The 26,597-nt window shown below is 45.2% G+C and overlaps 1 protein-coding gene across 1 annotated transcript in view; it reads left to right on the forward strand.

Moving 5' to 3' along the window:
• cftr (CF transmembrane conductance regulator) overlaps positions 1-26,597 on the forward strand; it is a 178,303-nt gene that overhangs the window by 17,885 nt on the left and 133,821 nt on the right. The window contains exon 2 of the mRNA XM_086009187.1: positions 19,376-19,486. Within this exon, the coding sequence (XP_085865313.1) occupies positions 19,376-19,486 (111 nt within the window). The remainder of the gene's footprint in view (positions 1-19,375; positions 19,487-26,597) is intronic.

Raw genomic sequence — 26,597 nt, forward strand, 5'->3', positions numbered from 1 at the left:
ATTAGATATTATATCTGCTTTCCTTACGATATTGTTCACATTTCTAATAATGGGTCATTCTTTTATTCATTTATGGGATGTGGGTGTTGCTGGCAAGGCCAGCATTTATTGCCCATCCCTAATTGCTCTCGAGAAGAATTGCCTCCGTCTTGGATAAGTGGCTTGCGAGGCCATTTCAGAGAGTAGTTAAGAGTCAACCATAATTCTATGAGTCTGGAGTCACATATAGGCCAGACCGGGTAAGGACGGCAGATTTCCTTCCCTAAAGGACATTTCCTTCCCTTATGGACATTAGTGAATCAGATAAGATTTTATGACAATCCAGTAGTTTCATGGTCACCATTACTGATACTAGCTTTTTTTAATTCCACATTTATTTAATTAATTGAATTTAAATCCCCCAGCTGCCATGGTGGGATTTGAACTCATGTCCCATGGGTTTTATGAGTCCAGGCCTCTGGATTAGTAGTCCAATAACATAACCATTATGCTACCTGTTATATCCGTGTATCTTAATGTTGTGTCCTTCAATAATCAGACAACAGACTGCAGGGAACGATTCAACAGGTGTTTACTGAATGAGGGTTACTCTAGAACTAACTATACAGATCACTACTCAGGGTTTATATACAGGTGTGGTCACTGCCGGTACTACAGTATACAGGAGCTATAAAAAGTAGTCCTCTCCCTTAAGGTATATATACATTACATACATTACAATTCCTCCCCTTTTAGATTAACAGTACCATAATACTCATTTAACAATTAACGTTTTTAATATACAATGTTATATGAAAATAGTCCATTCATACATTCAGTCTCTGGGGAGGCTTCCTGATTCTTTCTGGATAACGCCTTTCCCGAGTGTCTCGCTCTTGGTGCAGAGGCGATTCTAGCACCCTGTCGTCAGTTGATTGTTTCTGAGGTAGATGCGACCTGTACGTTGGGTTCCTCACCAGGTACGTATGGCCGAGACATGGGGTTGACTCGTTCCTGTGACTCTGGGATCTGGTCAGCATGGCGTCTCACAATGTTCTCCCCAACATCCACTGTGTACATTAGTGGCCCCTGCCGTGTGCATATCGTTCCTGGTTGCCATTTCTCTGTTCAGTAGTCGCGGGCCAAGACTGGTTGCCCTACATTGAAGCTCCTTGTCGGCTTCTCATTGATGTGCTGGAATTGCTTACTCTCAACATCTCTTCGTACATTTGGTCTGAGCAAATCCAGATGAGATCTCAACCTTCGGTTAAAGAACATCATGGCCAGGGCCTGGTTGGTGACTGCATGTGTCGCATTTCTGTAGGCTAACAGGAAATTGTCCAACTTATGCTGCAGTGGAATGTCATCAGCGCACATGGCATTTACTGCTTTTTTAAAGGTTTGTACGAACCTCTCAGCCAATCCATTTGTGGCTGGATGATATGGGGCGGATGTGTAATGCCTTACCCCATTCCTTTTCATAAATCTTCGAAACTCTTCGGACACAAACTGTGGTCCGTTATCAGAGCAAATCTGCTCTGGCAAGCCGTTCCTGGCAAAAATGGTCCGTAGGACTGCAATAGTTTTCTCCGTGGTGGTGGAGGACATTTTGATCACCTCAGGCCATTTCGAGTGCGCATCCACGGCTATAAAAAACATTGAGTCCATGAATGGACCAGCAAAATCAATATGCACCCGTTGCCATGGAGATGAGGGCCACTCCCATGGGTGTAGAGGGGCATGTGGTGGTGCATTTTGGACCTTCTGGCATCCTGAGCAGCTCTTTGTCAGGTCCTCGATTTGCTGATCGATCCCCGGCCACCACACATAAGCCCTAGCAAGGCTTTTCATTTTCACCCCTCCCAGATGACCTTCGTGAAGCTCATTGAGCACTCTCTCCCTTAACTTGGGTGGAATTACCACTCGGGATCCACACATCAAGGTCTCCTGGCATACTGACAGCTGTTCTCTTCTGGATGAGAATGCTGGCAACAGTGAGTCACCATGTGCTGGCCATCCCTTCACCGTCAAATCATATACCCGAGACAGTGTCGGGTCATTTCGGGTCTCCTTCTCTATACCAGCGTTAGTTACTGGCAAGCATTCAATTATAGTCGAATGAAATATTTCAACAGGATCCACTGCTGGTGCTTCCTCCGCAGTAGGCAGTGGCAGGCGTGATAGCCCATCAGCGTTTCCATGCTGTTTCGTGCCCTTATACTCGATTTCATATTGGTGCGCCCCTAGAAAAAGGGACCGTCTTTGTAGCCGTTGCGCAGTCATCACCGGAACGCCCTTCTTTGGATTAAAGATGGAGACAAGTGGTTGGTGGTCAGTCAGCAAGGTGAACTTCTGCCTGTGCAGATAGTGATTGAACTTTTTCACTCCCCACACTAGGCTGAGGGCCTCCTTGTCAATCTGGGCGTAGTTACGCTCGGCTGAGGTTAGTGACCGAGATGCAAAGGCTACTGGCCTCTCCGAGCCGTCCGGGAATTTGTGCGACAGCACCGCTCCAATGCCATAGGGTGATGCATCACACGCCAACTGAATTGGTAGTGCTGGGTTGAAATGAGCCAACGCCTCTTTTGATGTGATCAATGCTTTGCTCTTCTGGAAAGCTCGTTTACATTCGTCACTCCACTTCCATGGTACCCCCGTTTGCAGTACGGTGTTCAGTGGGTGTAGTACGGTAGACAGATTCGGCAAGAACTTATGCTAGTAGTTCACCAGCCCAAGGAACGACCTCAGTTGTGACACATTTTCTGGTGCTGGAGCCTTGACTACTGCCTCAATCTTTTCAGGGGACTTATGTAACCCCTCTTTATCAATAACGTGGCCACAATATGAGATCTGCTTCCGGAAAAACTTGCATTTGTGGCGATTAGCTCGGAGCCCATATTCCTTCAATCTAGTGAGCAGCTGCTCCAGGTTGGCGAAGTGATCACTGTCATTTTCGCCCGTGACCAGGATGTCGTCCAAATAACACTGGGTCCCTGGGATCCCTTGCAGGACTTGTTCCATTGCCCTTTGCCAAATAGCCGGAGCTGATGCTACCCCGAACACCAGCCGGTTGTATTGGTAGAGACCTTTATGAGTGTTGATCGTGAGGTACTGTTTCGAGGCTTCTTCTACCTCCATTTGCAGGTACGCCTGGGCCAGATCAATCTTAGTGAAGCGTTTCCCTCCAGATAGCGAGGCGAAAATATCTTCAATCCACGGAAGCGGATATTGTACAGTGTGAAGGACTGGGTTCACTGTCACCTTAAAGTCCCCACAGATGCGAACCGTCTTTGATTCCCCAGGCGTATTACTCAACGACCTCTTCATTACAGGAACGATGGGTGTAGCCCACTCACTCCAGTCCACTTTGGACAGTACTCCTGAACGTTCCAAACCTTCCAGCTCTGCTTCGACGGCTGGGCGGATCGCATAAGGTACCGGTCTGGCCTTAAAAAACTTTGGGCTTGCATTTTCCTCTATTTTGATCGTCGCTGTTATGCCTTTTAGTGTTCCGAGTCCCTGCTGGAACACTTCTTGTACATCAGTTAGCATTTTTGACAGTCGTCCAGGTGTGACGTCGTCATCCTTTTTGGCATCTACAGTCAGTGCTTGTATGGAATGCCAATCTAGCTGTATCTTCCGGATCCATTCACGTCCTAGTAGTGGTGGTCCTCCATCTGGCAATACATATAGGTCCATCTTTGGTGTTTCCTTGCCGTTATATATAACGTTCACCCTTATTTTTCCTTTGGGGTAGACTTTTTGCCCCGTGTACGTCTTCAAGACAATCTTTGTATCTCTCAAGGGTATATGTGAGAATAGCCGCTTGTAGTCCCTTCGGTTTATGACTGTTAGTGCTGATCCTGTGTCCAATTCCATTTTCACTTGGACTCCTGCTATCTTGAGCGTGGCCCACATAGTTTGGTGATCCTCCGTTTTGATCACATTATGTAGTTTCAGACAACCCAGCTCCTTGCTTCCGGAGTCTGTATCACTTTTCTGTTCGTCTGAACTACTCTCCGTCACCTTATGTACCTTCTTGTACTTCTCCTGTGGAGATTTCTTGCTGCTGGTTTTCTTTCCCGACCTGCAGACTCTTGCTATGTGTCCTACTTTTCCACACTGTCTGCACACTTTGTCCTTGAACCAGCAATCATTATGGTTGTGTGTTGTTCTGCCGCAGTGATAGCACTTCACTGTTCCGTATGACATTTCATTTGTGCCATATTCTTGCGGTCTCCATTATATCTCTGCAGCGCCCTGTGCTGCTGCTTCGTGTGATACTGCATTGCTGAAAGCCTTGTCCAGCGTAAGATCCTTTTCTGATAGAAGCCGTTTCTGGGTTCCTTCACTTTGAAGCCCACACACAAACTTGTCCCTTAAAGTATCTGCTAGTCCTGTTCCAAACTGGCAGTGTTTCGATAGCTTGCGCAGTTCCGTTAAATACTCAGCATTACTTTCATCTTTATGCTGGTTCCTTTTGTGAAACTTAAATCTTTCTGCTATCAGCAGCGGTGTGGGGTTTAAGTGGTCCTGTAGGATTGACACTATGTTTTCAAAATCCTTTTCTACTGGCTTCTCTGGGGTTACTAGGTTTCGTAGTAAGCCATACGTTTTTGCACCCATTGAATTCAACAATACCAGCGCTTTCTTGTCATCTGGCACTTCATTCGCCTTGCAGTATACTTCTATGCGTTTGACATATGTCGTCCAATCTTCGACTTCATTGTCGAACGCTGTGATACTGCCACTCTTCGGCATTTTTGGGTGTGGTTAGACTGGCTTAAAATGGCGTCTCCCGCGCTTTCCTTTCTTCCCCGCTGCGGCTTAAAATGGCGTCTCCCGCGCTGCTGCCAACGCCGCTCTCGGTGGTCCTCGTGGCAAATGGCGACGCCCTGTGGGTTTCGTGCACTGCTCCTGCGCTGCTGCCAACGCCGCTCTCTGCGGTCCTCGTGGCAATGGCAGCGCCTCGTGTTTTCCTGCGCGCCTCTCTACCCCGTTGATGCTGCTCGGCCCTTGACCACCGGCTGCGCTCTGCTCTCTCTCGCTTCTCTCCCCCGTTGACGCCGCTCGGTCCTGAACACCGGCTGCACCCTGTGCGCTCTGCCCTCTCTCTCTCCCCCGTCGACGCTGCTCGGCCTTTTTCTGTGCCGCTCGGTCGGGCTCTAGCCCGTCGCTGTCCGGGAAGGGTCTGCGCAGTACCTGTTGCCAGCCCGTTTCGCTGGACCACCGTGACTGGAAAGCCAAGCCTGGCTCTCGACAGCCTCCCCTACAATACTCAAATCTCTGCTGGATGACTGGGCGGTTGCCCGTGGTCGACGCCCGTGCTTCTGGACTCGACCTCCTTCCACTGTTCCCCAGGAGCGAATCCCTGGGAGGTGATGCAGAGTTGCAGGTAGGTTCGAATCTGCGTCGTTGCCACCGTTATATCCGTGTATCTTAATGTTGTGTCCTTCAATAATCAGACAACAGACTGCAGGGAACGATTCAACAGGTGTTTACTGAATGAGGGTTACTCTAGAACTAACTATACAGATCACTACTCAGGGTTTATATACAGGTGTGGTCACTGCCAGTACTACAGTATACAGGAGCTGTAAAAAGTCGTTCTCTCCCTTAAGGTATATATACATTACATACATTACACTACCATACCCCTAAACTGAGACGTTTGTACTTTAATGTGGACAAGATTTTATAATGGTAAAAGTTGACAGGAATTACATGCAGATACAAGATTTTTAATATGTTAATAGATAAGGGCCTTGGAGTTTCCGCTGGTATTTCCAGTTCAATTCGCCCAAAATCGGTAAACCTGCGCAAAAGATTGAGGAATTTCAAACGCAAACTCCGTCCAGCGCAAATCGAGTTTCCGCGATTTTTTGCGTTACTTTAAAAAACATTGTACTGGAAGCCAGCCCCGCCCACAAAACTGGTCACACCTCCAGATCGAATTAATCACCATGACACGTTTCCGCTAATTGTGCCTGTTTGTAGGCCTTTGACTAGGCACTTAAAATTAAGTTTTCTTTTTAGGTACAAAGACCTGTCAAATCTATGAATAGAGATCAGCTCCAAAACATAACTAAAACTTGAAATAAAATTTATTTTAAATCACATTTTTTAAATAACTATAAATTACATAAAATAACTATTTTAAACAATAATTAAAATTTTTGAAAAAATTAATTACAGTTTTTAACGGGGCTAAAAATAAACTTACCTTTCTTTAAAGTATTTAAAAATAATAAACCTGTGGAAAAAAATGTTTTAATTTTACTTAATTCACCGCTTACCTTGTTAAAAGCAGGCCTTGCAACTACTTTTTAAAAGCGAAGCTGCTGGAGACTTACCCTCCCGGAGAAACCTGTAAAAAAAAATGGAAGTTCCAGGCGTACGCGCTGCCTCTCCGGCGCACGCGTTCGACCTGTGAACCCCTTTCTTCAAGGGAACGGATGTTCCAGTTTCACACGCATGCGCAGTGCATGCAAGAAACCGGCACTTTCGTTGGCCCTACGCGTGAATACCTAGCGTGTACTCACCCATGGGGACCCGAATTTCTGGTCCAATTATTACAAAACATTAAACTAGGTCCAATCTGCCTGTTGAGGTGAATCTCAAAGGTCCAACGGTACCGTTTGAAGAAGAGCAAATGGTTCTCCTAGTACCATGACCAACAGTCCACCCTCAACCAACATCATCCAAAACAGTATCTCTGACCATTCATTTCATTTTCTATTTGTGGGATCTTGCTGTTGCAAATTGGTTGCCACATTTCCCTACAGAACAACAGTAACTGCATTTCAAAAGTAATTAATTGGCTGTGAAGCACTTTAGGATGTCCTGAGGGCATGAAAGGCACTATATAAATGAAAAGTATTCATGCTCTTCATTCTTATGATGTTATTTACCATTAAGAGAATATGAAGCCACCTTATATTTGTGAATATTGGCAAGAAATTGGATTTGCACACGAAACGGGCAGCAAGTCAGCGGAGCGATTACTTGGCGCTCTGGTCTGTGCAGCTCGCTGATACCAACAGCAGCAATTGGGGCTGGCTGCAAAGCCGTCAGCAGCCCTCAGGTAGGACCTATGAGGGGAGGAGGCGATGCTGTGAGGGGGTGAGCCCAGGCCGGCAGTGGCTCGCAGTTGTTCTGTGGAGTCTGGAGGAGCACTCCTCCCCCTTCTAACTTCACAATATACAAACATTTACCAAATTTATGGGCCTTTTGTCAGCAGCCTCCAGGAGTCCCTTTGAGGTCCGTTGGTTTAGCCACCCTAAACCTGGAAGATCCACGCAAGCACCACCTGGTTGCTATCCAGTTTCACATTGGGGTCCTACAATAGGGCGTAGAAACCCTATTTACATAACCAGATCAGCCTGCAGCCTGTTTCAGGTGGGTGTTCCCTGGATGACTGAAAGTTGCCTGGTTGAAATTTGTGTGAGGGAGATTTCTGGGGCCTAACAACAGCGGGAGATCGCAACACCATTTTGGACCCAATTTTCTCTTCTTCACATCTGAAAAACGGGCGCAATGATCTCAATTTTTCCCCCTCTGGGATGATTCATTATTTTAAAAAATTCTGTATTAGCTACAAAGAAATTGTATCCACAGATGAGACCTGGGTGAAGCCCCTGTCTACAGAGAAAAGTGTTTAGACACGATTTTAAGTTAACTTTAAAATTAGGATGAATGCTCTCATTGTGCATATAGATAGAGAAATAGAGAGAACATGTATTTATTTAGCACCTTTCATGACCTCAGGATGTACCAAAGCGCTTCAAAGCCAATTAAGTACTTTTTAAGTGTAGTCACTGTTGTAATGTAGGGAAACACTGCAGCCAATTCTGCACACAGCAAGCACCCACAAACATGAATGAGTTAAATGACCAGATAATCTGCTTTAGTGATGTTGATTTTAAATGTAGCAATAAAAATATGTATGCTTGTAAAAAAAGCAAATTTTACACTATGTCCCCTCTATACAGATCACATTAATTAATATCACCAAGCACTTTACTCCCAGTGCTTCTATTCCTGTTGCTTTGTAACTGGACACTGGGACCAGGCCAGGGATGAATCTCATTCCATCCTTTGGAAAAGGTCCTCTATCCTTACTTTGCATTTCTACTTGAAGCAACTCACTATCTGGAAACATCAGATATTTTAAAAGTTTAATTTCAGCCCCATCCTTTCTTTGGATGAGGGAACTCTGATGAAATTGTATTTGATCACAAATAATATGATCCTTCATAGTACCACCGTCACTTTTCTACCTTGCTAGCTCTGTCCAAACCTCCTATTCATGACACTATTAACTGCCAATGTTAGGTTTGCATCCAGCTCCATGAAGGTTGTCAAATGGGTACAAACACATGTGAAATAGGCTTATTGATGTAGTGATTTAATACATGTGAATAGATATACATGGATTTTTCCATATATTTGCATATGCACTTCATTTTCACAGAGGTAATAGAAGTGAGTCGCCATGGCATGTCCTAATAGTAAAATGCATTGCATAGTTGACTTCCCATCAGGTCTCATGTTTACAGCAGAATAGTGTTTTGTACCTTGCAGGAGTCATTATAGAAACATAGAAGATATGAGCAGGAGTAGGCCATTCGGCCCCTCGAGCCTGTTCCACCATTTAATGAGATCATGGCTGATCATCCAAATTCAGTACCCTGTCCCTGCCTTCTCCCCATATCCCTTGATCCCTTTAGCCTTAAGAAATATATCTAACTCCTTCTTGAATATATTTGAATAAGGGGGGCACGGTGGCATAGTGGTTAGCACTGTTGCCTCACAGCGCCAGGGACCTGGGTTCAAATCTGGCCTCGGGCGACTGTCTGTGTGGAGTTTGCACATTCTCCCTGTGTCTGCGTGGGTTTCCTCCGGGTGCTCCGGTTTCCTCCCACAGTCCAAAGATGTGCAGGTTAGGTTGATTTGGCTATGATAAATTGACCCTTAGTGTTAGGGGATTAAATACATGTGGTTACAGGGATAGGGTGGGATATGTGTCGGTGCAGGCTCGATGGGCCGAAATGGCCTCTATCTGCACTGTAGATTCTGTGATTCTGTGAAGTTGGCCTCAACTGCCTTCTGTGGTAGAGAATTCCACAGGTTCACCACTCTCTGGGTGAAGAAATTCCTCCTCATCTCTGTCCTAAATGGCTTACCCCTTATCCTTAGACTGTGACCCCTGGTTCTGGACTCCCCCACCATCGGGAACATCCTTCCTGCATCTTATTAGCAAGTTGCTCGATTCTATTTTGGTTGTTGTTAAAATTTAGTCTCACAACATTCAATTGGTTAAGTACGGTGCGGAGCCATTATGAGCATGGACAACACATTTTGCGTACGTGTAATATTATTTGGGAATAATGCACCTGTTGAAGTTGCCAGAAGGCCGATATTTTGAAATGCATATGATTTTCAGTTTTAACTGTTGGTACATTAAAAAGGAATACGTCTGTGTCTTAAACCTACAAAACATGAAAATGATGAAAAGGAAAAGACCAGCTGGACCATCGAGCCTGCCCCACACAGTCGTGATGTCATGATTCCCAACACCCCTCCACCCTCCAGCGGCGATATAATCTCCCAGTGAGGATTTTAAAAATGGTTTAAAAAAAAACCCACAACCAATTTAGGGAGAAAAAAGTATCTTGGAAATTCCTCTCTGACCCCCCCTATGGCAATTAAAACTAGCCCTGGAGACTACATTGACCATGATTTATATTAATTACTATCTCATCCAGTATGTACACTGTAATTTCCACCCCAGCCAGGAACTGATCCAGCTTTTTTTTGTAAAGGCTTGCAGTGGATATGCATTCACTACACAAGCCATCAACCTGTTCCATAGGTCTATGATCCCCTGCTGACATTTAACCTAGTTCTACCCTTGTGTAACTTAAACGCATGACCCCTGGTTTTCCCTAACCTATCTATTTGAAATAATCTACCTATACAAACTTCACCTATACCTGTCATTATTTTAAACACCTCAGTCAAATCCCCTCCCGAGTCTACACATCCACAAAATAACTAGACCCAGCTTTGTAAGCCTATCAGGGTAACTGAGGTGTTTTAAACTGGGTATCATTCCAACGACCCTCCTCTGAATCTTTTCCAAAGCCTTTATATCATGCACCATGTGAGGGGACCAAAACTGAACACAGTATTCCAAGTGAGGCCTAACCAGGGTCTTACACAAGGACAAAATGGTGCTTTCTGCTTTAAATTGAATTATCCTAGCAATGCAACCTAATACCCTATTTGTTTTGGCTATCACATCATGGCATTGGTCATGAATAGTCAGAAAATTATGTACTACAACACCAAGATCTTTTTCTTTCGCAACAGACTTTAGTTTTATATCCTGTAGGGTATAAATATACTTGGCATTGGCCCTGCCTACATGTATAACACTACATTTATCTACATTAAATAGCATTTGCCAAATGTAGCCCTCCCCCCCCCCCCCCGCCCATCGAATCAAGATACATTTGCAGTAGTTCATTTACATCTGTAGTCCACAGATCTTTGAAACATTTACAAACTTAAGGACTTTTCCCCCAATGCCTATATTCAGGTCATTAATGAAGATCGTAAAAAGCAACAGCCCTAACATTGATCCCTGCAGGACACCACTGGTAACTGGTCTCCAAGAAGCTCCTTAACCTTTGACAATCACTTTCTGCTTATGGGAATGCTAAATCCAATTTAACACCTTCCCACCAATTTCACAAGATTCTATTTTGTACAGTAACTTATTGCGTGGCACCTTATCAAAACTTTCTGATATCCACGTATACAATGTCTACCAGGTTACCTTTATCAGGATCAAGAGCTTGATCTGTTTTGAGATTCCTAATTCTTTCTAAGGTGATATCCTCATCTACTTTAATTTTTACTTCTTTTCCCACAATTGAATTCTAATTCAGATTCTTGGCAAATTTTGTTCAGAGATAAAGATCCATCTTAACTCAGGACATGTATATTAAGGGCCCGGATTTTATGGTAAAAATAATGCTGAGGCTATCAGCATTGACCGTTATTAAAGTGTAAATCGGACAGCAACTTCTGGCGACCGCACATGCGTGGTTGAACGTGGTAATCAGGAAGTTGCTGTCCGAGTTGCCTTGCTCCTCCAGAAGCTTCGCTATAACAGTACAGGAAACTTTTTGGTATCCGGCGCCGACGGGACCGGCGTGTTGCCGGTTGATTAAAAATTCTGGATGACGGAGAGGGTTATCTACCGAGGCTATTTTTAACAAACAAAAATTTAAAAAATCAAGAAATGTGCAGTATACAGTAATTGGGTACTCACCTACAGAATGTTGTGTTAAATGGATGGTGGAAGATGCTTGATTAAGTACAGTACTGCCAGTTGAGGGTAATCCATAACTCTTTAATTACTTAACAGTAAAACAAAACTTATACAGTAAACAGAAAAATGGCGGATCGGAAGAGACTACCGGCAGCGCGGGAGAGTCAGACTCCTGTTACTGAGGTATTCGGACTTCCGACAGTGCCAAGAAGCCGAGTAGTGGCAGTTTGGAGAACTACCCCCACTGACTAACTTGGCCACCGCGGGAGACTCGGACTCGGCAACATTTCCGGTTATTGAGGTGTTGTTTTCGGAGTATGAATTTTGCCGGTTAATAGAGAATTCCGGATATTTAGGTGCCGTTTAAACGAGAGTTTCCTGTACCTTGCACCTTGCAGAGAGACTCGGCATTGAAACGTAGAATCATAGAATGGTTACAGCATGGAAGAAGGCCATTTGGCCCGTTGAGCCCGTGCCGGCTCTCTGCAAGAGCACCTCAGCTAGTCCCACTCCCCCACCATTTCCTTGTAGCCCTGCAAATTTTTTTCCTTCAGATACTTATCCAACTCCCTTTTGAAAGATATGATTGAGTCTGCCGCCACCACCCTTTCAGGCAGTGCATTCCAGATCTTAACCACTCGCTGCGTAAAAAAGTTTTATCTTATGCCACCTTTGGTTCTTTTGCCAATCACCTTAAATCTGTGTCCTCTGGTTCTCGACCCTTCTGCCAATGGGAACAGTTTCTCTCTATCTACTCTGTCAAGACCCCGCATGATTTTCAACACCTCTATCAAATCTTCTCTCAATCTTCTCTGCTCCAAGGAGTACAACCCCAGACACTCCAGTCTGTTAACGGAACTGAAGTCCCTCATTCCTAAACTCATCTCGTAAATCTTTTCTGCACCCTCTCTAAGGCCTTCACATCCTTCCTAAAGTGTGGTGCCCAGAATTGGACACAATACTCCAGTTGGGGCCGAACCATTGCTTTATAGAGGTTCATCATAATTGCCACACTTTTGTATTCTATACCTCTATTTATGAAGCCTAGGATCCTGTAAGCCTTTTTAACAGCTTTCTCAACCTGTCCTGACACCCTCAATGATTTGTGCACACATACCCCTAGGTCTCTCTGTTTGTACACCCCCTTTAGGACTGTACCATTTCTATTTTCTCCCCATTCTTTCTACCAAAATGTATCACTTCACGCTTTTCTGCGGTAAATTTCATCTGCCACGTGTCCGCCCATTTCACCAGCCTGTCTATGTCTTCTTGAAGTCGATCACTCTCCACCTCACTGTTCACTATAGTTCCAAGTTTTGTGTCATTTGCAAATTTTGAAATTGTGCCCTGTACATCCACGTCCATGTCATTAATATATATGAAGAAAAGCTGTGGTCCTAGAACTGACCCCTGGGGAACACCACTGTATACCTTCCTCCAGTCTGAAAAACAACCGTTCACCACTGCTCTCTGTTTCCTCTCACTTAGCCAATTTTATATTCATGCTGCCACTGTCCCCTTTATTCCATGGGCTTCAACTTTTCTGGCAAGCCTATTATATGGCACTTTGTCGAACGCCTTTTGGAAATCCATGTACACCACGTCAACCACATTACCCTCATCAACACTCTCTGTTACCTCATCAAAAAACTCAATCATGTTGGTTAAACACGATTTGCCTTTAACAAATCTGTACTGGCTTTCCTTAATTAATCCACACCTATCCAAGTGACTGTTAATTTTGTCCCTGATTACTGTTTCTAAAAACTTCCCCACTACCGAGGTTAAGCTGACTGGCCTGTAGTTGTTGGGTTTATCTTTACACCCTTTTCTGAACAATGGTGTAACATTTGCAATTCTCCAGTCTTCTGGCACCACCCCTGTATCTAAGGAGGCTTGGAATATTATGGCCAGTACCTCCGCGATTTCCATCCTCAATTCCCTCAGCATCCTAGGATGCATCCCATTTGCTCCTGGTGATTTATCTACATTAAGTACAGCTAGCCTTTCTAATACCTCTTCTTTATCAATTTTTATCCTATTAAGTGTCTCCACGACCTCCTCCTTTATTATTGATGTGCCTCAATAATTCCGAGACTCGAAGTTAGCAGAACAAAAACAAGGCTTTTATTAACTTAGAACGTAACATGTAAGCGAGAGAGATGTCGTCCTTCTGGAGACTGAGGCCAGACTGAACTAGCTTACAAACGGGGCCAGGTATGGGCGGAGCCCTACACACAGCACATTCCAGCACATTCCAGTATACAATACAGCACATTCCAGTACACAATACAATGAGGTCTGGGGGAAGGGAAATGACACTGAAACCGATCTCAGTCACAGGCAGTGATGAATGGAAATATTTCATCACAATTATGTCTATGGCAGCATCCTCTTCCTTGGTGAAGACAGATGCAAAGTACTTGTTTAGCACCTCAGCCATACCCTCTGCCTCAATGCATAGGTCTCCTTTTTGGTCCCTAATCAGCCCCACCCCTCCTCTTACTACACTTTTACTATTTACTGTATATGTCGATAGAAGACTTTTGGATTACCCTTTATGTTGGCTGCCTTTCTATTCTCATACCCTCTCTTTGCCCCACTTGTTTTCTTTTTCACTTCTCCTCTGACCTTTCTATATATAGCCTGATTCTCAGATGTATTTGCAACCTGACATCTGTCATACGCACTCTTTTTCTGCTTCATCATATTCTCTATCTGTTTCATCATCCAGGGAGCCCTGACTTTAGTTGCCCTGACTTTAGTTGCCCTGCCTTTCCCCCTAGTGGGAATGTATCTCAACTGTACCTGAACTATTTCCTCTTTAATGGCAGCCCATTGTTCCATTACAGTTTTGCCTGTCAATCATTGATTCCAGATTACCTGGGCCAGATTCGTTATTGTCCCACTGAAATTGGCCTTCCCCCAGTTAAACATTTTTACTCTAGATTGCTCCCTGTCCTTTTCCATAGCGAATCCTCATTCCCCAGAACCAGATCCAGCAATGCCTCCTCCCTCGTTGGACCAGAAACATACTGATCAAGAAAGTTCTCCTGAACACACTTCAGAAATTCTTCCTCTTCTCTGCCCTTTACACTATTAGGATCCCAGTCTATATCAGGATAGTTGAAGTCCCTCATTATTACTACACTATAGTTCTGGCACTTCTCTGCAATTTCTCTGCAAATTTGCTCCTCCATATCTTTCCTACTATTTGGTGGTCTATAGAATACACCTAGTAGTGTAATGGCACCTTTGTTATTTCTTAACTCTAGCCATGTAGATTCTGTCTTTGGCCCCTCCAAGTCATCCCCCTCTCCAGCACTGTAACATTCTCCTTAACCAATATTGCCACACCACCTCCTATCTTTCCTTCCCTATCTTTCCTGAACTCCTTATATCCAAGAATATTTAATACCCAATTCTGCCCTTTTTTGAGCCAGGTCTCAATTATTGCCACAACATCATATTCCCATGTGGCTATTTGTTCCTGCAGCTCACTTACCTTGTTTACTATGCTTCGTGCATTCACATACATACACTGTAAACCCATCTTAGACCATCCTGTATTCTCTCTTAGTTGGACCCCACCTAATCCCTTACTATTTCTTACTTTAGTGCTCTCTGCCCCTCCCAATCCTTTGAGCACTTTATTTTCCCTTTCTAGTGTTACATCCTGGTGCCCATCCCCCTGCCAAATTAGTTTAAACCCTCCCCAACAGCACTAGCGTACCTCCCTGCGAGGATATTGGTCCCGGTCCTGTTGAGGTGCAACCCATCCGGCCTGTACAGGTCCCACCTCCCCCAGAACCAGCCCGAATGCCCTAGGAATCTGAAGCCCTCCCTCCTGCACCATCTCTCCAACTATGCATTCATCTGCTCTATCCTCCTATTGCTATACTCACTTGCGTGTGACACCGGGAGTAATCCTCGCAATTACTACCTTTGAGGTCCTGCTTTTTAATCTATCTCCTAACTCCCTACACTCTGCCTGCAGGACCTCATCCCTCTTTCTACCTATGTCGTTGGTACCAATATGGACCACAACCTCTGGCTGTTCATCCTCCCCCCTCAGAATGTTCTGCAGCCGCTCAGAGACATCCTTAACCCTGGCACCAGGGAGGCAACATACCATCCTGGAGTCACGTCTGCAGCCACAGAAACGCTTGTCTGCTCCCCTAACTATCGAATCCCCTACCACTATTGCTCTCCCACTCTTCCTCCCCCCTGTACAGCTGAACCACCCATGGTGCCACAGACTTGGCTCTGGCTGTACTCCCCAGAGGAACCACCGCCCTCACCAGTACTTAGAACAGAATACTGGTTGGAGAGCAAGATGCACTCAGGGAACTCCTGCACTACCTGCCTGGTCCTCCTCCTCTGTTTGGTGGTCACCCATTCCCTCTCTGCCTGCATACCCCTTAGCTGTGGGGTGACCACCTACTGAAACGTGCTATCCACGAAGCTCTCAGCCTCACAGATGCACCGTAGTGACGCCAGCTGCTGCTCAAGCTCCGAAACCCGGAGCTCGAGCTCCTCCAGCTGACGACACCTCCTGCGCACGTGGTTGTCCAGGACACGGGAAGTGTCCTGGAATTCCCACATGGCACAGAATGTGCAATCCGTGGGATTGAGCTGCCCTGCCATGCCTCTATTTAAGAGACTATTAACTAATTGATAGAAATAAACTTAAGACTAAGGGGGAAAAACGGGTGCCACCCCTTTTGGGGTGCTAACGTCGAAATTAACGGGGGGTGCTAACGAGAGATGCAAATCAACCCAATTTTTCCCCCTAAGAGTCTTAAAGTCGGGCCTCCCTGTATCTCCGGCTGCTTCTTCGCTCTTAGTTAAAGTTTTTATTCACACGATTATTTATAGTTATATTAATTAGTTTCTCTAGTTATGTTAGACAGAATAAAACACTAATACTCACCCACCAATCGCCTACCTGCAGTCCTGTGACATCACTCCTTGCTCTTGATGTTCTTTTGGAATTCGATGGCCCCGCGCTCTTTATCCTGTGCTGTCCTCGGGCCCCGCGCTCTTTATCCTGTGCTGTCCTCGGGCCCCGCGCTCTTTATCCTGTGCTGTCCTCAGACCCCGTGCTCTTTATCCTGTGCTGTCCTCAGACCCCGTGCTCTTTATCCTGTGCTGTCCTCGGGCCCCGCGCTCTTTATCCTGTGCTGTCCTCAGACCCCACGCTCTTTATCCTGCGCTGTCCTCGGGCCCCACGCTCTTTATCCTGTGCTGTCCTCGGGTCCCGCGCTCTTTATCCTGTGCTGCCCCCTCTGCTGCCGATTCCTCTCCGGTCCGCTGTCCTCGGGCCCCGCGCTCTTTATCCTGTGCTGCCCCCTCTGCTGCCGATTCCTCTCCGGTCCGCTGTCCTTGGGCCCCGCGTTCTTTATCCTGTGCTGCTGCCTCTGCTGCCGATTCATGGAACAGCACGAAGTTGCTGTACTTATGTGATACACACTAAACTCGCCAGAAAAACTTAGGGCTTGTCCATTCCAGAGTTTGCCTTCATTAGCCGAGGCATAGAATATAAGAGCAGGGAGATTATGATGGAGCTGTACAAAACGCTAGTTAGGCCACAGCTGGAATACTGTGTGCAGTTCTGGTCGCCGCACTATAGGAAGGATGTGATTGCATTGGAGAGGGTGCAGAGGAGATTCACCAGGATGTTACCTGGGCTGGAGTGCTTCAGCTATGAAGAGAGACTGGACAGGCTGGGATTGTTTTCCTTAGAGCAGAGAAGGCTGAGTGGGGACCTGATTGCGGTGTACAAAATTATGAGGGGCATAGATAGGGTAGATAGAAAGGAACTTTTCCCCTTAGTAGAGGGGTCAATAACCAGGGGGCATAGTTTCAAGGTAAGGGGCAGGAGGTTTAGAGGGGATTTGAGGAAAAACTTTTTCACCCAGAGGGTGGTTGGAATCTGGAACTCACTGCCTGAAAGGGCGGTAGAGGCAGGAACCCTCACAACGTTCAAGAAGCATTTAGATGAGCACTTGAAACGCCATAGCATACAAGGCTACGGACCAAGTGCTGGAAAATGGGATTAAAATAGACAGGGCTTGATGGCCAGCGTGGACACGGTGGGCCAACAGGCCTCTTTCTGTGCTGTATAACTCTATGACTCTATGAGAGTGTTTAGATTTTTAATGCCATGATAAATCTTATTTACTGCCAAACAACCTCTCTGGCATTGAAAATTAACTTTCACAAGTGTGAAGTCTCATTCCTTCAGATTTTATTTATTGTTGGAGATTTTTTTTAATGTAAAATTTTTTTTTAATTTTATATTTTTCTTTCTGTTTATTTTAACTCTCTTCTCTTTATTCCACTTTCTGTACATGATTTGGCATTGAATTAACTATTCTAACTTACAATTCCTGGTCCAGACTCTGCACTGCTCAGTAGCAATTCTTCAATCTGATTGGTTAAGGATTGTCTGTTCACATGGATCTCAGATCCCCTGTAGAGGGTGCTGCACCAAAATGGCTTTCTAATCACAGCAAGTTCCAATGCAAAACCTCATAGGAAGTCTGTGGGCAAGTGTCAGTGTAATGAATGGCTGGCGCTGTTCATTCATCACTGACTGCAAAATCCGGCCCAAGGTCTTTAAACAGATGGACTAATCTTTATCACATTAAAACCTTTAGCAGATTAACTGGGATTTTCTTACATCCCTTTTTAATGTATTAGTTTAACATTCCTTGATCACCACCGTAAAATTTTATAAATTGCTATAGCTTTCTTCACTACTGGAACACCATTTAGATATCGGCGCCAACAGGCAGATTGCTTTTTCGAATGTGCATTCTCAAGTAAATTGAATCTCACTCCTAAAGCATCTTTCAGTCCTGTACATTGTCCCACACCAATACAATCCACAACATATTGGAGCAACTTTGAGTGCCAAATAATCCCTTTATAACTTCACACTCCACTGTTGAATTATTGCTTCATTCAATTAATACTTAGTGCGCTGGAGTGAGTATAATCTCAAAATGGAGGTAAGTACTTTTGTGAAAAATCATGAACAGAATTTAAGAGTACTACGGTTTATAACAAAAACATCCACTTTTTTTGTCCTTGCATTAACAGATCTGTTGGGATACCACCCTTAGCCAATTGGGTAGGTTTATATTGGGTTGCTGCTGGGTGCGTGAGACCCAGGTTTCCAGAAGCAGAAGCGCAAACACCTCATTGATACCAATATAAAAGCAGCTACGCAACTCTTGGAACCAATAAACTCTATGCTGTGGCCAAATAAAAATGCTGGATTTAAGTTTGGCTGAACAGAAGGTCATTTTGGAAAATATTATTAGTTAAGAAAAATAATACATTTTGACTTTGATTTTTTTTACCCTTCTTTCAGAAATGTTAACTTCAAGCTAAATTTGCAATGACCACACAATGTGTTACACAAGTGCCGTGATAGCAGTTGAAACTTTCTAGTGATTCTGCAATTTAAAAAGCAATCTTTATTAAGAATAATTGGTACCATACAATCAGTTCAGTATATCTACATCGAGGATTTACTATACACTACAAACGGTGATAAAGGCATAAAATGTTCATCAACTTCCAAATTAATTGTTTTATTTTTTGTCCTCAATTACGCTGGTCTCCTGAATTTACTCTCCCTCTGTTATTTGAAAAGACAGTCTATGAACTAGCATCCAGGCCTCCCATTGGTGCTGCTCAGAGGTTGGTGCCATGAGACACATAGCAATGACCCAGGGATGACTTGCTTTGTGATTTGTCCTGTTCAAGTAGAGCTACCCGGCCTCAGCCTGGAAGGGTTATTGTGGCTGAGATCAGTAACTTAGGGGTAAAAATTCCACTTATGTATTCCTGGCGCACTCTAGGGGTGGATATTGTGAAATTCTGCACTCCCAGCTCATGATATTCTGTCCAGCAGGAGCACAGAAATTGAATTTTTACCCCTTTGTAAAATGGAGGAATTTGAAATTGTGTCCGAGTGCGCTATGGCACTGGCCACGTTTTTATATTTAAATAAACTTTTTTTTTTATGTTTGCATTTCTCAGATGGCCAAGACCCATTTTGAAAAAAGGCTACAGGCAGAAGCTGGAACTGTCAGACATCTATCAGATTCCTTCATCTGACTCTGCTGATGAACTTTCTGAGATGTTAGAAAGGTACGTGATCAAATTATGTTAATAAACTTTTTTTTAACGTAGTGCCCAGTAATTTATATTAAATAAAAATGGATAGTGATGACCGCTCAATTACAAAGGCTGTAACAGTTTATTAAGTAAATGAATCTATGAGGCTACCATTGGGATAAGACCTTCCCAAGATGTGTAAAGAGAATACACTGGATTTTCCTCTGCTACACCACCCAAAATCAGGCAGTATAGTGGCAGAATATCAAGGGAAATCAGGAGGGGAGGCTTGTCACTGCCACTGCGGACTTATCTCCTTACACTGCAGTAGGTAAAGAACCCAGCCACCCCTTGACCACCCCATGTAAAGGACAGTGGGAGTTGGGGCCCAGAAACCTAGCTGGTTTCAACTGCCTTACACTGCCATTACCATCAACTCCAGGGACCACTGGGAGAGGGGTTGAAGCAGATGCCTGCTGAAGCTTTTTTTTAAGCAGGAAAAGGTCCAGAAGTGAGCACCTCTCCCTCTCCTCATGCCTCAAACCTACCTTATTTAGGTCTCAGCTCAGTCTAAGACCTAAACTTCTATTCATTTTCATGCCTTCAAGGAACATCTGCCGCCTTTAAATGTTGATGCTCCTCTTCTGGGATATTCACTACATCTTCCTTCCTAGCGGTGGCGGGCTCTGTATTGGTGGTGGTGATTTAGCCGGGAGCCTGCCCTGCATAGTTAAACAGACTTGATCCAGGAAAATGGGTCAGGGTCATGGCAAGGCCGAAGCAGCAGGTGGAAGTCTTGCCCGACCCTCCTCTGGCAGTGAATCTGCCCGAGAGAAAAATTCAGGCCAATGTCACAAAACCCATCTCTATTCGAAGAATCTTCCTATAATTTTCCACAAGTTTAAGCATCCAGGTTATGGTAGTGTCAAGACTGTGTCATACAGTCACGGCAGAGTGAAATACTGAGTTAATATTGCAAAAATAAATAAATAATATTGGTATCCATCTAAAGGAAGGACAGACTATTCTTTCATAAGTGGCTATTTCTCATGTTTTATCATATATTTTCACAATTAGAGATATGCCAAATGTACAAGGCATTGAATGAAATTGAGAAACATTTTGTGAGGAGATTTGAAGGGGATATCGCACGCATGGCCCAAGAAGCATACAAATGAGTCATCTGCAATAGTTGTATGAAATTTGGCTTCAAATTCTGATCAGTGACCCAAACGAATATGTTATAGGCACAACTGGAATATAATGGTAATTTATTGACTTCATACACCTGGCAGGGGGCCTTTCCTGTCGGGAACATGCAGTTTTTGGACCTTTAATTTAAATAGTTACAGAATCATACGTAATATACACCCAAATTCCTGAAATGTGTCATCAGTGGGCAAGGCTCCCTACTGGGAGCACAACGTAAATTGTGTATAAAATTTGTAGTGTTTGCTTGGTGTTTAATAGATCCTGCCAACACCTTGAAATGACCTTTTAAAATTCTTCTGCATTTTGATAGCCCATGTGCTGCTTTTCATATGGATTTTTTTTTTTACTGAAGTTTTATAACTCATTAAGATGTGGATGTCAGTGCTGGGGAATGAAACCCTTTCCACTTTTGCCACTCAGTGCAGTATCACACTCAGGTTAGATGGAGCTCCCACTGCTCTAGTCCAACAATGCGTCTTAGCAGTGTTATCAGAGATAACGTGGATTACTGTACCAATGTGAAATTTTTTGTTTCTTTCATCAGCTAAGCTAACCTGGCCATTTCTCTTAGACTGTAGTGCAATTCTGTGTCATATGATGGACAGTTTGTACTGTAATTCCCTGGCCACAAGCAGTTCGATTGTGACAGCCCAACTCATTTCACGTTGGACCATTACTACAACAACAACTTGCATTTATATAGCACCTTTAACATAGTAAAACATCCCAAGGCACTTAATTACAGCTAGGACAGCTGGTAGACAAAGTAAGTTTTCATCCCATCAATCCCGGTTGGATTCAGACTCAGGCCCCAGAAGTGAAAGGGTGTTTGGCAGTCCTCTATGCTAGCCAATCCCATTTTTCCCGTTTCTTCTTTGTAAACATTATTAAGGTCTTATTTTTTTTCTAGAAAAAGCATTGCTTCTTAATTGCATAAATTGCTCATGTGTCTGATCAGCTTGTTTACTTCTTCCTAGGTAACCAGGTGAATTAACCTGTCATTTTGCTCAGATAGATAGGGAAAGGGAAAGTCAATTAGAAATGGTGATGTCACAATTTAGTATAAAGCCTATTCAAATATATATAAATCACTATAATTATGCAAGAACACCTGGTAAATGATTCATAGGATCAGACATAATTGATTCATCTATTGTTTAAAAGGAATTTTCCTGAGACTACCAATGAAGAATTGGACTAGCAATTTCCCGGGACAGAGCAGATGTTTCTAGAAGGATTGATAAAACAGAATTGACTCTTGATAAGCATTACACATTTTCCAAAGTTACAGTTAGAAGGGTGTTTACACAATCACTCTAGTTGTTTCTGTTTAGGGGATCTCAGTTGTTGCTCTTTGAGTTAACTAAGATAGTGTCCCTCTGTAGTCCAATTTGGACACATAGGCCTAGAAATTCAGTAAGGCCCCGCCAGGTCTTTAGCGCCCGAAATTTAGCGCTCGCCCGGATTCCCGTAGCGCCCGCCTGAAATTCAGTTGCGACGGGCCAAGACGGAGGCGGGCGCTACTGCAGGGTTTGGCCGCCACTGCAGGGTTTGGCCGCCTCGCTTGGGGCGATGAAAGTCTATTTCAGGCGTCCAGCTGCCGCTGCGCCACCCGATGCGGTGCGGCAGGCTGGGGTACTGCAGGCCTCCTCCTTCTCTTAAGGAGGAGCTGCCTGCAGCCGTGAGATCGCCGCTGGATTCCCCCGGCAAATGAGCCCGGCACCACGGAGAAGTGCCGGGCTCGCGGGAGTCAGACAGCAATGCCGCGGGGGGGTGGTGCAGGAGTCCGGGGAGGGAGGTGCGGCCATGCGGCCGCCGGGAAAGATGCCGGCCGCCCCTCCACCTTTATGCGCCGGCCTCTCGGAGCTGCAAGGCCCCGTTTTTCAAACGTTGTTTGCGGCCGCTGCGGGCGAGGTGGCCGCAACTGAATTTGGCCTTCAGCAGGGAATCGCGTTGGAACCGGGGCGCTGCGCACACCGATGACGTCATTGGTGCCGGCGCAGCGCTACCGGCTAACGCCGATGTTAGGGACCAACTTAATTTCGGGCACTAAAAAACTTCCGGCGCAACCCACTCTTTCGCCCCTAAGTGGGCGCAAATGCAACTGAATTTCTAGGCCATACTCTATAGGCAGAACAATCTGAAGAGAGAAAAGAAACTGAAATCCCCATGACCCTTGGATACATTAAAAATAAGTATTGATTGAGGGCAACAAGGCTGAAACAACACACTAACTTCTCCATGAAACTAGGTTAACTGCAAAAGCAATCTCTCACTGAATTAACTTCAGTGAAGCAGTAATAAAAAAAAGACTTGCATTTATATCGCACCTTTCATGACCTTAGGAGGTCCCAGAGCGCTTTACAGCCAATGAAGTACTTAAACTAGTTTATAGACATGTACAAAAACTACAACAATTTTTACAAGCAATTTAAATGTATCTGCAAAAACAGTATACCTAATTATCAAGGTCTATTGTGTATTTTTTGCAGACATATATCAAAGAAAACCTTTTGCCTGAGAAAATGTGTCTGTTGAGTATTATTTTATTCATTCAAATTGGACAGGTCAGGGAAAGCATGACCATGAGCAGGAAGACTATCTTTGGAATGAAAAAAAACTCTTTCAGTACCTAGGGAACCAAAATTGAATTTCCTGCCATCTTGTACCAGTGACGTCTCACCACCTTAGCTTCCCAGAGCAATACGCGTATCAGTTCCAGCACTCGGTTGCTTGTTGTTCTAACAGTAGAGCTCAGTGAGAAATTTAAGTGAGCAACTAAGCTAGTTTGAACAGCAAGCTAATTTGTTCAATGGAACTCAAGGGTGCAACCGATTTTCTGTACTTCAGATTTTCCAACCTATAGAATTTAAATCATACTTGGCTCTTCACCCACTAGTATTATTTTGGAGATGGTTATAGAGAGAAAGAGAGGAAAGAGGGAGAGGGCGAGGAGGGGCGAGTGTGGAATTGGGGAGTAAACTGCTCATTGTGCGGGAATGAGTTCCAGATATTGAAAGGCTTTCCATAGTGGGGGCAGTTGTTGAAAATCTCTTCAATAGAGGGGAGAGGGCGTGATCAGGTGCTCAGTGGGTGGGGAGGGAGTGCCAGCTGTTGAAAAGCTGCTCAGTGGGTGGGGGGGGGGGGGCGGTGGAGAGTGCCAGCTGTTGAAAAGCTGCTCAGTGGGTGGAGGGAGTGCCAGCTGTTGAAAAGCTGCTTAGTGGGTGGGGGGGGGGGGGGGAGTGCCAGCTGTTGAAAAGCTGCTCAGTGGGTGGGGGGGGAGTGCCAGCTGTTGAAAAGCTGCTCAGTGGGTGGGGAGGGAGTGCCAGCTGTTGAAAAGCTGCTCAGTGGGTGGGGGGGCGGAGTGCCAGCTGTTGAAAAGCTGCTCAGTGGGTGGGGGGGGGGAGTGCCAGCTGTTGAAAAGTTGCTCAGTGGGTGGGGGGGAGTGCCAGCTGTTGAAAAGCTGCTCGGTGGGTGGGGTGGGGGGGGGGGGGGAGTGCCAGCTGTTGAAAAGTTGCTCAGTGGGTGGAGGGAGTAGGCCAGCTGTTGACACATTACGGGCTGAATTTTGCCGGCGCTCAGAGTGCAGGTTCGGAGGCGGGTCCGCTGTCAAGATCTCAAAGATTGACAGCGGGTCAGTATTCCGCTGTAAACCCGCCTCCGTGTCAGTTTCCCAAGTGTCGGGTGTGTCATCCCTGAACAGACCCGACACCAAGCGGCGGGTCAGCCAATTTAGATACTTAAAAGCTTCTTAAAAGGTAGTTAAGAACCATTTTCCCATGTACTTATCATTTTCCCAGGTTTTCAACGAGGTTCCCGGAGAGCGGCTATCATGTCAGGTAAGTATGTTAGGTTCTCAATGACTGTGGATTGCTGTGAATAGGTGAAAGCTGCAAAAGTGGTATAAAACCTACCATTTCACAACTGTTCACTTCCCAATCTTAGAAGCTGGAGCATTAATGATTTGGAACCCACTTTTGAGCTTTATGCACTTTTGAAGTGTTTGGAGTAATCTCTCTATCCACTGTCACCTCCTTGGAACAACTTATCTCAACATTGACAGATTACTTCTGTCATCTCAACCTCACCTGCCATCTATTCCATTAGCATCGATGCCCTTGAAAAAATCTCACCTTGGTCCTCAGAATCCCAACACGATCAGCCCCAACACCAGCATCACCGGGCACACCAGCAGCACCAACATCCACACCAACCTTCTCCGCAATCAACTGATGCTGCACTGGACACAGGGCATCATCACCCGAGCACATTGCTGCCCGCGACGTCAGCGATGGCCTCACCATGTCCAGATTGACTTCACTTGATGCTGTACACCCTGGCTGCCTCATGAGGCACCAGGTTGACACCACCTCACACTAGCACCATAAAGTATCCCTGCAATGCCCAAGCCATTCCTTTCACACTCATCACCATTGGAGGGGACAGGGACGGGGACGGGGACGGGAACGTTATGTCTCACCATTCACTGGGACTCACTAAGACACTTCAAAAGGCACACACAAATCTGTCCAAGAAGGCAAAGTGTTGAAAATAAAGATTTCAATGCTTGACAACACATTAACAGACACTTTACACGAACATTGGCTAAAGCACACAAGTGCCTACCCTTGTGTGTTGTTAGTTGGTATGATTGGACTAGGATGAGGGTGAGTGTGAGGGGTGGCTAGTGAGATGGGGAAGCAATAACATAGATAGAGAGGGATGGGTGGAGGTGTAAGGTAAGTTGGTGTGAGTAAGGATGTGCAGAGGTAGGGTAGGGAAGGCAGAGTGATGGGGATGTGATGAGTGGTACAGCAGCATGATGTTGAGTATGGCTTTGCAGTAACGTTTTGTGATCTACTGAGATCATTGAAAGGTTTGCACCACTGCAGCCTGGTCCTCCTGACCACATCCCTGCTTGTGCCCTCCTGTGCAATGTGCAACCAGGCTGCGTTGATCTCCTGGGGAGGTGTCTTCCGCCCATTGGAAGGGATTAGAACCTCCCTGTTTGCTGTGACTCCCTCCATAAGCATATGGAGGGAGTAATGGGAGAGCCTGGGTGCAGCCATGCACCTTTGTGCAGTGCTTGTCAGTGTTTGCAGCACCTCAATGCTGTAGAACACTGACAGCACAACTGTCAAAATGATTGTGGTGCTTTTAAGGAAACCGGCTGATGACACGTTATCGAATGACATCATCAGGCCCACTTCCTATTAATTGGCCGGGAATCTCGCAGGGCGGACTTAACAAGCCCCATCAACGGAATATCTTGTTGGAGGCCGGGATCGACACGGATGGGGGGGTCCCCACATGCCACGGATGTCGCCCGCATTGGACCCCCTGAGGTTGGAAAAGTCCAGCCCCACCTGTGCCTCCAGTTCTCTGTTTCCACTGTGCTGTGTGCACTCTGTCGTGACAACCTCAGGTGACATGGTGCCCTTGCATTCCATATTCATCCTCCATTCATTCTCCGTTATTTCTCCTCTAGCCTTACTTTCTCTGCTGTGGGCTGGGGAGTGAGATATTTGCTTTTCATTTACTGGCATTTAGTAAGATATCCGCCATTAGTCTGTAACAGCGCTGTTGTGCCACCAAGTGGAGATTTTTAATTACTACTGTTTGCTTAGGCAGAAAGGGCTTGTGTTCAGTTGATTGACAGCCATGTAACATTAGGTGACATAACGTTACGCTCATAGTGCCACTTACAAGCGCAAAACCATTAGAATGTTGCAACTGTCTTGAAATATAATAGATATTTCTTTTAAGTCTCTTTCCATGCCAATTTCCACCTCTTCCTTCCCTTCCGAAGGCAGTGACTACTTGCTGATGCATAATTACCATCTCTTTAGTTCCTCTGCCCTTATCTTTGCAAACTTTGCAACTTCTTCCTTCGATCTGAATATCATTATTATACTTGCTACTGTTCAGGGTC

This window comes from Somniosus microcephalus, chromosome 16, assembly GCF_052327205.1.
Source record: "Somniosus microcephalus isolate GS21.2 chromosome 16, FLI_Smic_1.0, whole genome shotgun sequence".
Lineage (NCBI taxonomy): Eukaryota > Metazoa > Chordata > Chondrichthyes > Squaliformes > Somniosidae > Somniosus > Somniosus microcephalus.